General features: G+C 31.0%; 2 protein-coding genes across 4 annotated transcripts in view; one reads left to right on the top strand and one right to left on the bottom strand.

Annotated features, from left to right (window-relative positions):
• Positions 1-3,697, bottom strand: part of LOC108750343 (synaptonemal complex protein 1-like) — a 7,688-nt gene extending 3,991 nt beyond the window's left edge. Inside the window, 4 exon segments of the mRNA XM_018489733.1 lie at positions 391-1,313; positions 1,896-2,105; positions 2,445-2,554; positions 3,439-3,697. Of these exon segments, the coding sequence (XP_018345235.1) occupies positions 391-1,313; positions 1,896-2,105; positions 2,445-2,554; positions 3,439-3,472 (1,277 nt within the window). The 5' untranslated portion in view covers positions 3,473-3,697.
• A 3,350-nt stretch (positions 3,698-7,047) lies between these two features.
• LOC108750347 (spondin-1-like) overlaps positions 7,048-16,089 on the top strand; it is a 43,064-nt gene continuing 34,022 nt past the window's right edge. For all 3 annotated transcript variants that reach the window (XM_018489739.1, XM_018489740.1, XM_018489738.1), the window contains exons 1-2: positions 7,048-7,164; positions 14,543-14,747. In XM_018489739.1, coding sequence (XP_018345241.1) covers positions 14,546-14,747 — 202 coding nt within the window. In that variant the 5' untranslated portion in view covers positions 7,048-7,164; positions 14,543-14,545. The remainder of the gene's footprint in view (positions 7,165-14,542; positions 14,748-16,089) is intronic.

The raw sequence follows: 16,089 nt of genomic DNA, 5'->3' as shown, positions 1-16,089 counted from the left end.
TATATATATATATATATATATATATATATATATATAATAGGAATTTAATTTTATAAAAAATAAAACTCTTCTTAATTTATCTGTAAGATCTGTTATAAGATAAGAAGTACAATTTTGAACATATATGTACAATTCTAAATAAAATAAAAGATGAATCTAATTTGAATCTAATTTTGAGGGTCAAATTTGATAACTGATCTTATTATATGATATTAAAGTATATTAAAGGATACCATCAAATAAGAAAAAAAACACTTGGACCTCGAAAATTGGATTTAAATCTTATTTTATTCAGAATTATATAATGTTTGAAATTGTCCCATCCTACCTTAAGCTTTTATATTTCTTAAAGTTTTCTTAAGTTTCTTAAGATTTCGAGATTAAAAGAGATTATCAAGAATTCGGCGAGATTAAAAAGACAACCGTGCTTCCAAGTTGTCGCGCTGCTTCTCCATCTTCGCTATGAGGCCCTCGCTGCTCTTCATCGCCTTGTGCATATCTTTCACCCTCTGCTCCATTGCCTGATCCTTCTGCTTCAACTGAACCTCCAATGATTTCAAGCTATTCTGCAGCTGTTGCGTCTTCACCTCCTCGTTAGCCACGTGCCCCTCCAAATCGCGAATCTTTGCCCGCGCCTTTTGCATATGAAGCTCCATCATTCTCGTCTTATCTTTCCCTTGATTCGCCTTGTCACGCTCCGCTTTGAGTTCCTCTAAAGCGACACTCAGCTGATCCTGTAACAGGTCCCTGCGATCGACATTCGGCCGCTCCTCCTTGACACGCTCGCAATAATTGTCATATTCGCTACGCAGACTCGAGGATCTCATCGTAAATTCGGTGACGAAGTCCTTCTGAATTGTTCTCAGATCGTCCAGCTGCGTTCTTATCTCCTCATTGTCTTGCATGAAATTCGCCTGCCGTGCCTCCACCTCCGAATAATTCACCGGGATCAACACGTTGCCCATTTCGTCCTGTCGGCTCGATTCTGTCAGCCAAAACTTGACGAGGGACGCGAACGACGAGCTCTTGTCCAGGGTACGCTGACAGATCTCTTGGGAGTGGTCGCAGAGATCCCGCAACTGATTTTGCAACAGCGACATACCGATTATTACCGACTCGTCCATGCAGATTGGCTCCCGCTGCTCGGTGCATTCGTACGGTGAACTTGTGTCGATCGCCGTCGGCGGGTTTTGCTTGGGACATTCCACTTGAGGCGATCTCAACTCCTCGATCTTGCCAGGGTCCTTGCCGCCGACCGCGATTATCTTCTCCCGCAGACTCGACATCTCGTCGTACAGATCTTGCACCATTTTCTGAAGACATGCAACGGAGAAGAATATCATTTAATGGAAAGAATGGTTTTACTGAAGTATCTAAAAACTAGCAGAACAAGTCACAATAACGTCAAAATGATATTAAAATGAATTGAAAAATGACTTTTTTAATAATCATTTTGGAGCCATTTTGACATCATTTTAATATCATAATGACTTGTTGCTCTGCTTAGGTAAATATAGATCTAAAAATAATTTTATAATTTGGACCATTAAGTAATTATATAGGACATTTAAACACTCCAGTTTAATGTCCTATATAATTGTTGTTAGAATAACAAAACTTTTTGCAGCATTGTTACCAACGTTTGAGCGTTCTACATAATTATTTTGATGATCCAACAGAATTATTTTCAGATCAGTATCTAGCTAAATTTGTGGATACTGATTCAGCAAAATCGTCCTTTCCGTGTACTCCTTTTATATATACCGCTCAAATCTCTGATCTCATACATTCGAGAAGGAAAAGGATTTCTAAAAATTCCTGTACTATTTACAATTGCGTAACTACTATGCACAGGAAGTCGTTTTTAGAAATAATTATTGTCGTCCGACAGTTACTTGTTTATCGAGGAGCGTCTTTTTCAGATTCGCATATCGTGCTCTTTTTGAACTATATTGTATTTCCAAGTGACGTTTTTCCGCGGAAGCCGCATTCTTTTTAGACGGTGGCGCACTCAGGATCTTCACGCTCGGTCGACGAGCGGAATTGTTGTTGGAGCTAATCCCGCTGGAAGTCTCCTCATTTGTTGGATGACTCGATGAGTCGCCCTGTGAAGAGATGTTTTTGACAGGCAATAATCAAATATATAAAAAAATTTCGTTTCGTAAATTATTACAAATAATTATTTTGAATTAAGATTAATTATTGTGAATATTAACGTTTAGATGCGTTTGGTTTAGCTCTGGAAGGCTCTGGATACATCTGTAATCTTCTAATATTATAGACAAAGCTATTCGAGTGCTTTTCATTTGATGACACAAGTTGAAACAAGTGTCGTTCTATCTTTGTCACTCTCTGAATGTTAAGAAGAATAAAACGTCGACTTGTGTCGACTTGTGTCATCAAATGGAAAGCACCCATATAGTTAATCCAAATAATTAACGTACTTGCATGCCATTTCGCCCGAAATGGGTTGTTGGAATTCTACTCTTAATTTTATTTCCGGTACTCAATGTTGATTTTTTTGAAGTATTTGATGATAGATCTTCCGCTTTTTCTAGAAGGATACGAGAACATAAATAAATATGTGCTCTTCTTCACTAAAACAATTACTGTAATAATACAGTAAGTATGTTATACAATTTACACTTTTAGCTGTATTTTACAATTTTTTTTCCTTCTATATCACAAAGATATAGTTTTTTTTTTCAAATGCAAGAAGTATAAAGCCGACGGTACACGAAGCTGACTTTTTTCCTGCTGGATTTTTAGCTGGATTTGCGATTTGCTATCATATCAGCTCCAATACTAACACTGCAATCAATACAGTAGCAAAACGTAGATCCAATTAGAAATCAAGTAGGAAAAAATCATCGCGTGCGGGCTTAAAAAGATGCGCATAAAGAGAATATATTTGTAAATGCAATGCGGAGAGTGCATTCTGATTACGCATTGACAGTCATCATTATTTTAATATAACCTATAATATTTTAATATAATAGTATTTTAATATAGCAATATAACAATATTTTTTTATTTGTTTTGTATAATATTATTTTGCTATGTATAATATTTTAATATAATCATTTATAATTTCGAATCATTTTAGAATGAGGTTATTTTAAATCAAAACTATATTTAATTCTAATATAGTGCATTTTTCTCAATAGATTAATTAGTTATGATTGTTTTATTATAATTATTTTTCATTTTGAAAGACAATAAAAGCAAAAAGAAAGTAATACAGCGTCAATTATTTCGATTTTTTTCTACAATTCTTACTTCATAATCACAAAGATACTACCAATATATGAACAAGAAAATTTTTGAGTTCACAACAATATTGCTATTACATATCACAATTTTTCTATTTTACGTTATAATTTACAAATATTCAATGATATCAATGATATCAATGTGTATCAAGAGATGCGAAACAACCTGAAGAATTTGTCGCGACTGCTTCGCTCAGCATTATTTCAACTCCTTTTCACGTAATATAGAGCGATGGGTGACAGTTGGATTTGCGAATGGATCTATGAAACTTTCGAAAGGGATGACTTCGAGGAGAGTTTTAATTTCGTAGTCTTGTTGGTTGGGCAGCGAGATGACCGAGCATTAACATTGGTTCACGTGAGACAGTCGACGACTTCGAGGTGTTTCGAAATCGCGATTAATTTTACGTTGGACGTCTGTGCAACGTTAATACTGTAATGATAAAATACATAACTGCGATTAAAAACCGATTAAAAATATTTTTACAGCATACATATCAGTTTTATTAATTAAATTTATAAAATATTCTCGAAATAATTTTTAAATTAAAATGCAGAGTTTATGGAAATGAATGATTTTTTTGTAGGGATATTATACATGGTGTTCGTAAATTGATGATACCGGTAAGCGACAATCCTGCATAAAAATAAGTCGGAAACGCAGAATAAATATGAGATAATAAAATAAAATAATAATAAATTTTTTTGCATATGAGGTTTGTTTTCGAGAAAATCGATTTTAAATATTCGATTTTAAATATTCGTCGGGTACGTATGCACATTAATATGTTTCAACTTAATAAATTTCGCTGTAGATTATTATCTCTGCTTTGTATTTATTATAGTGGTTAATCGAGAATAATAAAAACAGAATATTTACGCCCAATGAATTTTATTATTTTGTAAATATAATTGTTGCCCGTTCTATCAAATACTCAATTCCACTCTTCGAAATAAATGTCTGTAAATGCTTATAACGTATTCTAATGTTTTAATTTATTAATTAAATCCGTACCCGACGAATAATTAAAGTCAATTTACTAGAAATTAAAATCATATATGAAAAAATTTTATTCTACATTTACGACTTATTTTTTCATACAAAATTATCCTCTTCCCGGTTATCACCATCAATTCACGCTGTATTTAAAAAATCTAGATAATGAAAAAAATATTATAATATTAACGACGAAAGTTGGAATTTAATTTTCCTCTTTCAATAATATAAAAATTAAAAATGAGATAAAACTGGAAATTAAATGAGGACAAACGAGAAAACGGTTTTTTTTTTATGAATTCATTGATATGATATAAATATTTATCGGAAAGTAAAGCAATATTATCAACAGTGAATGAATCATGCTTTTTTTCAAAACGTGCACATGCATTTAGTAAGCGTTTCTGAGAGAGCTTTCTGGAAAATATACATTTATCAGAATCAGTAGGATTATGATGAATAAACGGCGCCACTTCAATTGCTAAAAATTGAAATAAGAGTTTCGTGCTCAAACAAATAAAGCAATTCATTAGTGGACAAGGTCAAGTTAATTAGTTTAATTTAGTCTTTTCTACGTATTGCGGTGAATTAATTGTTGGTACGCATTTTAAAAACAAACTTGTGATTCGTTTCATAATATGATGCAATTGGCAATAACTTTGTACGTTTGGAGTTATTGATGAAGTTGTCAAACGCTTTGGAAAATGGGAAAATTATTAAAAAAGTGATTAAGCGCTTTGAGAGTATAACAGATAAAAACTGATATTTACAGAAATTCGATTTAATACAGACCAATTTAATATTGTACTAAAAATTAGTTTTTTTAATGTTAAAAAACTAATTATAATGTATTGAACAATAATGTATTGAACAAAAGTATTTTTAATTACACTCAAAATAAGTAATTAATTACTATTTTCCATGTAAAATTTCATGTTAAATTTCTGTAATTAGAGAAAAAACAGTGGTAGTTTTTGCATTCGCAAATAAAGTATAGCTTATCATTTTAACCCTTTATATTTATTAAAGGAATCTTGAAATCATCTATTTTACTGATTATTTTTTAAATAAGTATCTTTCTAACTGCTTTTATATATACAGAATGTTCGGTAGGTTTTGATGAAGTGCACATATATAGATAGAACGGACTAAACTAAATCGAAAAATCCTCTACCATTTTGCAATTTTCGCAATAGTTAACAAGATATTAATTACTAAAAATTGTCAAATATTAGAGGACTTTTCGATTCAGTTTAGTTTGCTCTATCTACGCACGAGCGCTTTGTCAAAATTTGCTGGACACTCTGTACTATAGGTTTAAAAATTTCTTTTCCACAATTAAAGTATAATGTAATTCAAATCAGAGAGTTGACTTTATGCCAAAGACGAAAAAAAAAAGAAAAATTACAGTTTTATTGCTAGCTTCTGATGTCGACTCGTAACAATATTTGCTATGTAAGTTTTATATACTTTGTATACAATCTTGGTAAAACAATCTTGGACTTAATATTACATGAACAAACAATATTGAATTCTTAGAATTAGTTTAATGCCCATTTCCACCAACGTAGATTAACTTTAATCTCGGTTCAACTTACTCTTTGTCTTTTTCTAATCTTTAGAACTAAAAATGAAGAGTAAGTTAAACCGAGATTAAAGTTAATCTACATTGGTGGAAATGGGCATTAGATATCTAATATGAAAGATTATAAGTCAGAAAATTTGCATGCATGTGTGCGTGCGATATTGATGTAGTTAATGTGTAGTGACGTGTCAATGATACGTAAATCGTATATGTGTAAGTTGTATTGAATTGATAAAACAGACGACTTTAGAATCCTTTTAAAGTTTGGAACAGCTGATCGCAAATAACCAACAGATACAACAAAATCGTTAGGAATATCTAATAAATTTCTATTATGAGATACTTTACGTAATGCAAAACTTTTCTACAAATAATTGTTCGTTTTCTTTCTCTCATGAGATCTACAAATGAGAATGTCTAAAATTGAAAATTCTAAAATTACGATTGCAATTGCCACGTGGCTGCAGTAATGTTAATTTATATCACTGCGTGTCATAGGAGAAATAAGCATGGCAGCCTCTCTTCTCTCTTTTTCTTATTACAAAATTTATCTATGCGTTCCGCATTTACTTATAAATTTATATCCAGGAAAAACATACATCCGATTATTTATTATCAGAAATATATATTTCTTAGGTAAAACCCCTAATAGTACACTTTATCTGGAGTACATCCTTGGAATGTTCATATGGACGTTCCCTGGAAGTCTGTGCTGTTAGGGACGGTTTTAGATAAATTTCAAATTATTGATAAACATTTTCACAAATTATCATAAATTGTACATCAAACCTTCGACAGATTTTGATATACGTATTAATGAAAAACTCATTATAACGTCCATTTTATCGGATTTAAACTTTTTGCTAAAAAAGAACAAATTATTTTTATTAGAAATTTATTTATTAAATAAGTTGCAATAGATTTTCAAGTTTTAGTTAGAAAAAGATATAATGGCATATACAAGTACTCACTTTACTTTAGCAAACAATCACTTTATGATAAAATTATGGAAGCGTTTCGTATTGCGCCGTATATTGAGGAAAAATTCGTAAACTGCTTTAATGAAATCAAAATAATTAAGAACACGTCCTAAGATCGAGAAGAAAAAAAACTCTAAACACGTCGTGCGCTGCGCACGCTCGGCCGCCTGAAGTAGTAACAGCCCGGTCAGATGGCTCAGTCAGCCGGAGGTCCGCGGCAGTGGCGGACGTATTACGGGTGTGTTTCCCTGCCGCGTTGGAGAACGCACGTGACTGGCGCAAAGGGCAGAAGACAATTTTACGTAAGCTGTACTTCCGAACGACATTACGGTAAGTACCCACTCGAGTATCTTCAATTGTACCCATAACGAGAGAATCTTTGAAGGATACAATTTTGTGTCGCGTTTCTGAAGATGCCATCTCGTAAGGGGAGAGAGAAAGAAAATAAGGGAGAAAAGGAAAGAGGGAGGAAATGCGCACAGATATATTCAGCACGAAACGTAACAGTATTCTTTTCATGATTGACAGGCCACGCTGCTGGGCATTTCGAGTCAACCTTTGTGTATTTTTTTCGTGTAATTGCTTGTGGGTTTTATTCTTGGTTGAAATAAAGGCTGGTTCAGTTGCCTGCAGCTTTACCGAATGAAATTCGAATAATAATGTACATTTTATTGCAATTTGTGTCGAAAGGCAGAAATACTAGAAATAAGGTCCGGCAATGCGTACGTATTTTGTGAAATAAAATTTGGATAAACTTATAAACTGAAAAATATACAAGAAATGTACGCGTCACGCGTAAGTGTGTTGTTTAAATTGTAGCAGCGTTTGATTATATTTCATGGACATTTAATGATGAAGTGTAATTGCACGTCCCGATTGAAATATTCGTTGGCGCTTCTGCTCGATCGGGTCGTTGACTAGTCAGGCGTGCAGAGTGCTTTCCTTACGCACGACTAGGCACATTATTCGAACGTATTGCCAGACTGCTTCGTAGGAACAGATAAGGACAGTGGGAAGCGGAAAAAGGAAGCATAAAAGGCGCGCAAGGGTTACATCCGCGATGTAACGAGGATAAATCGGATAAAAAACGATCGAATCGCGGTGATTTCAGTGCCAATGACTGCAGAAGTGCATTTTTGCTTCTTACATGAGTGCTGTCGGGAATACGTGTTGCGCTGAACTTTTCTTGCAAGTTGGCTAGTCGAAAATTTGCAACTCCCGCGAATTGTTAAATGATATTGAGACATTATTCAATTGACATTCATTTTGGCGCCATTTTTATAGTGGTAATCTTTAATATAATCGTTACTAGAGCTGTAAAATACTATTGATATAGTATTGTTATCAATACCGTAAATTTTACATATAAATAAATATAACCTCCTCTCAGTTAATGTAACACATAACTTTTTATGCATTTTATACTTTTAATAACAAAATATTTGTAATCTAGGTCTTTGTAAACGCAAATAATCAAATTATTAATTTAAAGAAAGAAAGAATGAGCACACTATCAAATTTAATCTTGAAATTATACATACGGGAAAAGAAATTTTCTAAATCTAAACATTTCTATTTTCTTGAATAGTGTTAAGTAAACATTTGCTTATTACAAATAAATATTTATTAAACGTAAATATGTATCAATTGATTTAAGTATTATTTTCTTTTTTTATGTAAATATTTATTTGCAGCAAAGAAATGTTTACTTATTGTTAGTTATTATTCAAGAAAATATTATTTAAATTTAGGAATTTTTTTCAATGTAGAGTATGTATATATATAATCCAATTTTGTGTGTGTGTGTTTTCTCATATATAAACTTAAATAAAATACACAATAACACAAAAAATTGTATTAAATTGTATAAAAAATTAAAACGACTCTATAATATTATTGATTATCGGAGCGTCCAAACTGATATATGATGGACAGAATTTTTAAAAGCCTAGCTTTTAGCACGACAGATTGAACTTATTCTGATGACAACTGAAGCTTAGCGTTCAATAACGTCGTTTACTTATACGTAAAATTTATGTATCAATAGTCTAGGATTAAAAAGAAAGTAGATAAAATGACATAAAATGTTGATCGAAAATCTCTAGGCTCTGAATTTCAAATTCCGCCAAACTCCAAAAAGATTAAGAGTTTTAGTGAGTTATAGAGTTTGAAAAATTATGAGTATATATCTATATATATAGCAAAATACTGTCATATATTAATGGCAGGTATTGCACAATATTCAAAATTTTAACGTAAAGATATATTTAATAATATAACTGATTAATGTATTAAAATCTTCAAATCATGACTTGTTGGCTGTGTTCGAGGAACACTATTGCATTATTATTCTATTCTTGTTATACGTCTAATAGACGCTAAAGATAGAATGAGATAATAGCGTTGATAGCACGCTCTTTGAAGGCACCCGTTAAAGTATAATTTGACGAGCATTAACAGAGCAACAGTTCAAATCGATAAGGCAGTAATTAAATAACTGTTGAATCGTTTCATTCTGATAGCCGCTAATGAAATGAATTGTTCAGTGAATAGTGTGCGTTCTCTTTTTTTCTATGTACTTTAGAATTTTTATTGTATTTATTTAATCAGTACTGGCAATGAGAGTTTGTGTTGCGGCTCGGTCGTTCATCAATGCGCGACGAGCATCTCGATGAGCCGAAATAGCACCAATGACGGCATTTATCGGCCGCGACTATTTCAAGCAGAAAATCAATGCTTCATCCGGAAACGCTTGCTGAACAGCTGGATACCCTAAATTTTTTTATAGACCTTTATACGCTCGATGCTGGTGATGTAGATTGACAAAAAAAAAACGTCAGCTTTTATCGTTCAGTGAGAGTTTTTTACATCCTTCCGCGTGAAAAGCGAACAACAGCTGGGTGAGACAGGCATTCATAAAAGTATGCTGTTAATGTGCATTTATATCGACTCTTAAAACACACAAAAATATCAAAATGCCAAAAATATCAAAATAACTTGATCGAAATTAATTCGTTAAAAAATCCATTTAAAGTTTGATGGAATCATCGATTATTTCAATCCAATTACATGATAGTGAATAATCCAGTTGATCACTTTAGTCACTTCTAGTCCGTTTTAGGTGTTTTAAAATTAATAGGTTTTTTACGGATAAGCTTTTTCGAGGTCTTGAGTAATGAGGTACTTGGCTAATTGTATTGATTTTATATCCATCTTTGAATAATTAATTTTTAAATAACTGTATTTAAACTGCTTATTATAAGATAATTAACGTTTTTGATTTTAAAAAGGATATAATATTCAATACCTTTTTTTATGTACTTGGCACGCATTTTTTCTTTTTTAAAAAAAAATTGTTTAGAGATGATAAATTATAGGACAAAAAATATCACAAAGCAAAGCAAAAATCAAAAATTATCTTTTTGATGTAATTTTACAAAGAATACTTCATATAACTATTATAGTTGTTAATTCCTTTTCAAACTAAAAAAAATCTGAAAAAGGTTAATTCGTGTCCAAAGTGTATGATTTCATGAAGTATGATATATAACGGTCGCATATTGGAAAAATATCCTGTCAAGCAGTAATGTCAGGAACGCAATTTCCTTCGGAAAGCATTCAGTAAAGTAGAACGTGTTTTACAACGATATAAAATCTCCGGATCGCGATTTTCCGTAGAAGATACATTTAAGTAAATAAAAGAAAGGAGGAGACAAAGATGAAAAAGGAGCAAGAAATTCTCCGATGACAGCAGGATATAATACGTGTTGCGATGGAAATTATTACGGATATATACGGGAATATACCTACACCGTTAAATATTGAGTCACCTATTTGATGAAGATATGAATATACGCCTCTCTATCTTTCCTAAGCACTCCATTCGCGTCTTTGATCGTCGTAATATCGCCGATGAGGTCCTCGCTCCATTCATCATGTCTCTCGTTTTTCTTCTAAAGTCCTAGATCCCAACATATTGACATCGTTGGCTGGCAATCCGTCGTCGGAGTTACACTTTCCTTGATATGAGTCTCTCCAAGTCTCATCATCCTTCGTTCTGTCATTCCTCGTATGACTTTTGCTGTTTATTCAACCGGTAACATCATTTAATTAATCGTTAACGACTTCAGAATTGAACTTCGATCCTGAGAGGTCGAATATTAATATTACATAAAAATCTCGGTAGAATTCTACTTTCGTATAAATGATAAAGTATAACGATTAGATCAGAAATACGACATGTGGATCTCTAGAATTGTACGTTTAATCATTTAATTGCCAAATTAATTATCTAGAAACGTTTTTCATCGAGTTAAAAGTGCGTCGCAATTATGATGTTACTGCGCAAATCAATCATTCGGATATTAACTGACGATATATATCATAAATGGATAAAATGGGAGGTATTAATTTATTATTTACCTGAAATTTTACTTGTTTCGGTAGCGAAAATTTGTGATTCACTAATGAAAGGCTTAACAGCTTAATTATATGGAATTAATTAATAATTGCGCACATTTGTCAATACAAATAAACGTAGTTTTCGTTAAATATAATTCGCTCAATTAGTTTTTCAATCGTTGATAATATAATTCTCTTAATGCATTTGTAAATGAAAAACGATATCCTATATTAATAAATCTTATTAAATGCTTATTAAAATTTGTTAGTAGATGCGATTATTTAATAATTGTCAGAATATTGTTAAATGAATATCTATTATTAATTATATCAATAATTTCGTCAATCCATTTATCCAAAGAGTCCGATTACCTCACATTGTATCTTTAATAAATTTATAAATCTACAGATTTATAATATATTTCTTGAGATCTGTACAGTCTCTTCAATATTGTCTATACAAGTATGTAATAAAACATAAATTCACTTTACATGTACTATTACAGATTTTCAGTAATTCAATAATTTATTCTTAACGCTGTCATTCAAATCTCTCGTAAACAAATCGAATATACATAACAATATAATTTTGGCAATGCAAACGCAACTACAGGAAAACCGTAACAGCGATCGCGTCTCTTGGTAGATATTGTTTGAGTTTCTGTTGGTGTTCCATGACCGAGGGAACGAACGTGGCAGAACGCCAGGCAGAGTGAAATACCATGCCCTATATACACCGGTTTGGCGCAATATATTTAGGCGCTTGAGATTTATGGTTAACCAGCTTATTAAAGGCCAGTGATGTTCGTGGATCAACATGTCGCACAGCGTCCAAGTACCGTGTTTTCCGTTTAGCATATCGATACGATCGTGCGGAGCATTACGAGGTGGCAAGATTCAATCAATATAGATGTACAGGGTATTTACCAAAGGTATTTTCCTTGAGGTCGTAAAACTTATGGTCATTAAAATTTTATATTTATATAAAATTATATTAATAAAGAATATTAATAAAAGTTATGTTTTAAAATTTTTTAAATTAATACCTGTATTTAACATAAAAAATTATATCTCCTCTTTCCACCCATCGATTATCTTTTTTTAATAAATGTACATAAGTACTCTTTTCTTGTGACTTAAATATGATAACTTTCAGCATGGATCAATTTTTCCATTAAATTTTCCATTAGATCGCAAAAATTACGAAACTTTATGAATTTCGCACATTTCAATTATTTAAACCATAATGCATTGTATAATTAGTTATTTACCGTTTCTGAAAAATATTAGAGAGTTAATATTCTTTAATCATTAATAAATGTGCACTCCTTTATTTATAATTAATGGTTTTTAAATAAATGTGTACCTATTTCTCTCTCTTTGTTTTCGCTTTGCAATAATTATTTTAACGTTAATAAAAAATACTAAAAGACTATTTCATATTTCATATTATACTTTTATATTACTCATATATAATTATTCCTTTAAACAAATAATAAATTCTAATTTTCATCTTTCTTACATTATTTATTATAATTTGTTAACATTATTTATACATTATTAATTTATATATTTTTTATATTGATATTGATTTGATATTATTATCACTTTAATATGAATATTCTTGTTATAAGATCTTTAAATAAATTTTTAATATCTTTAATATAAATATTTGAATTGTAACACAAATATATTCTATTTATAAATATTTAATTCCGAATTAGAAATAAAAAAGATTGAGACATGCTTAAATTGTTCATCTGCTTCAGTGATATTTTATGTCTCACCTTTACTACCACATTATTAGATGTTTCAAACGTGTGCCCGTTCAATGAACCGGGAAAAGCTCAACGGCTCTACTCGTTTCGGCGCCAAGATTCTGCCAAGATTGCCGAGTGACTCAGTGTCGATGCATTTTCAGCAACGCTTTGTTATCGAACACATGGTCACTGTGAGGACAATTGTCTCACGTGTTGGCATCGCTCTAGTCTGCGGAACTCACGTGCACGTTTGCAAATTCTTGCAATCACGATCGCTTGCTGTTACAGTTAGAACGAAGCAATTTAGTTCGAAAATTCAAACTCGAACTGATTAGTTTTTACATCTTTCAAATTTTTAATTTTTTAATTAACCTCTTTTATAGATAATTCTCTGTTTTAAACGTATAAAGAATTGAAAAAACTAATTTTTTAATGTTCGAAAATTCGAAAAATCGAAAAATGACGTTTAATTTAAAGATTGAATTGTCTTGCACGAGATATCGATTTTTCGCAGAATCAAATGGAGAACTTCGACATGTCTTCAATCTTCAGTCTTGGAGTTCTTTGTTCTTTTATTGCTATCAAAATCTATATTACATGCCTCTGAAAAGTCATATCCAAAAAGATAATTTTGTTCGCAAAATCAAATTGAAGATTCAGGCGATCAGTCTTTAATCTTAGAGTTCTTTGTCCTTTTATCGTTATAGATTTTTATTGTCTGAATTTTCAATTTGAATCTGTGAACAAAATTATTTCTTTGGATATGACTTTTTTCAAAGACACGTAATAGAAATAATTTTCATTGTATATAAAATTTAATGTACATAAAATGCTAAATAAATTTAATGATTACTTTCAGTATTTTAGTTTAGCTAGTAATTATTTTTTCGATATTCTAAAATCGAAATATTTTTAAAAAAGAAAGTCACTTGTCTCTATCATGTTGTGTCAATCATCTTGACAATAGCGTAAGCTCAACTCGCAATTGAATCGCAAAACGTTAAATTCGTACGTCGTGCTTTGGGACGCCGGGATATTTTTTTTTTTTATTTAGATTTTAATTGAAACGCATAATAGGAGAAGAAACTAAGAACGTGAGGATATGCAACGTACCTTCAAACGTGAGAGGGATCAAGAATCACTAGTTGTTGTTCTCCTGAACCAATTTGCATTTTAATTTTACCTATTTCCAGTCGTTTCATGTTTTGAATCTTTGATGTAAATTTTAACGTAAACTCCGCGCGTATTCAACGCACAACTAGTATTATTAACACGAACATAAAGGAGAACAGTAGCAATTCATTAAATTCATCGATATTCGATATTATTTGAACGAAAAACACGAGCACTTCAGAAATACGAGGAAATATGCACAGAATGTTTTAAATGCTTTTTCAATCGTGCAAATTGTATGGATTCGTGTCTGCATCGACCGCGATTGTGGAAATATTTGATTTTAATCCGTATTGCCACATACGAAGCAACGTTCGAAATTGTTGAGATCGAATGAGAATGAAGTATTGTTATGTTATTTTCCCTATTTCCAGACGATGTATAATACCAAGATTGTGTACCATGGCGTTTTGTTGCTGCTCGCAGCAGTAACCAGTACAGATTCGACAAAATGCTCCCGAATCATAGAAGGCACCACAGCACCTCGCTCCAATGCCATAGGCAAATATGATTTCTTCCTGACGCTTTTCAACAGGACTGACAAAGTGTACGCCTATATGCCGAACACCCGATATAACGGTAAGCACATACACAGTCGCGAATGAGGGAATTGAATAATTTCGATATAATTTTAAATCTTATTGTTTAAGTTGTATAAATGCAGAAATTGATTCTATTAATTGGTGGCGGTTTTATTGTTATATATAGGTACCTAAAGTCGAGAACTAAAGTTACTTTATTATAATTAATCCTTAGTAGCACAGCAGTATCTGCAAAGCGTTAAAAAAGCGCTTATATACACTTTCCTAGTGCTTTTTAAACGCTTTGTAAGCGCTGTGTGCTACTTGAAAAGGATACCATTAAATAAAAAGTAACGATTTGTTATTTATTTTTTTTATTACATTTTTGTAATATTAAAGTAAGATATTAGATTTAAAAATTACATTATTTAATAATCAAATATTAATTGTAACAATTCATATTAACACTTTAAACTTAAGATAGTCTCTATGTAGGAAGCTTTCCTTTATATTAAATTTATCAAATAAATCTTTTATAATAATTCTTTATATTAATAGCCAGCAGATACAATTTAATAACAAGTCAGAACATTAGGGAGTTTTTGCAATATCGTTTATTCAAATACGGTGAATGCTAAGGTCAGGTTATTTTATTTTTAACAACTAATTAAGAAAAAGATAACATGACTTTAGCTTTTATCGTCTGAATTCTTATTTATTGCAAAAAGTCCTTAATATCTCATGTGTGCTTTGTTCTAGCCTATTATTATTAAATTGTAATCATATTAATATAATGAGATGTTTTTATAATTGGTGTTTTTTATTGTATTAATATTTTTATCTTTTAATTTGTTTAATTTTTTAGAAATAAGTCTTCTTATATCTTTTATATATATCGTATTTTTTATCTTTTATAACAATTTAGATTCTAATTTACAAATACAAATTTTATTAAAAATTTTTATTAAATATTGATGTTGATAAACATCAATATTGTTATTGAGATTCAATAACAATATTGCATTTCAATATGCCAGTACTGAAAATTTATTGTTTATACAAGTATTATATATACTACAGATTTTTGGTACTGACAGTGATTATTGAAATACAGCTTAAAGTATAAAATACGTTATATATTTCAGTGATTGAAATCTTCTATTTATGAAATATTTATAATATCTATAATAAAATATTTCTATGAAATATCTATAATAAAATATTTCTATTTACATACGCGCGCGTGCGTAAATTTGACATCATTAATATTACAAATAGAAAAAAAAGATTATAAATTGTTACCAAAAAAGGTAACGATAATGATAACGGCATTACAAGTAACACTTTACTTCCTAATTCTACGTATACATGTACGTACGTAAAGAAAGAGAGAAAAGATT

The sequence above is a fragment of the Trachymyrmex septentrionalis genome, unplaced genomic scaffold (assembly GCF_001594115.1).
Source record: "Trachymyrmex septentrionalis isolate Tsep2-gDNA-1 unplaced genomic scaffold, Tsep1.0 scaffold36, whole genome shotgun sequence".
Lineage (NCBI taxonomy): Eukaryota > Metazoa > Arthropoda > Insecta > Hymenoptera > Formicidae > Trachymyrmex > Trachymyrmex septentrionalis.
The sequence above is the reverse complement of the archived record's forward strand: the minus strand, read 5'-3'. Positions and strand labels throughout refer to the sequence as shown.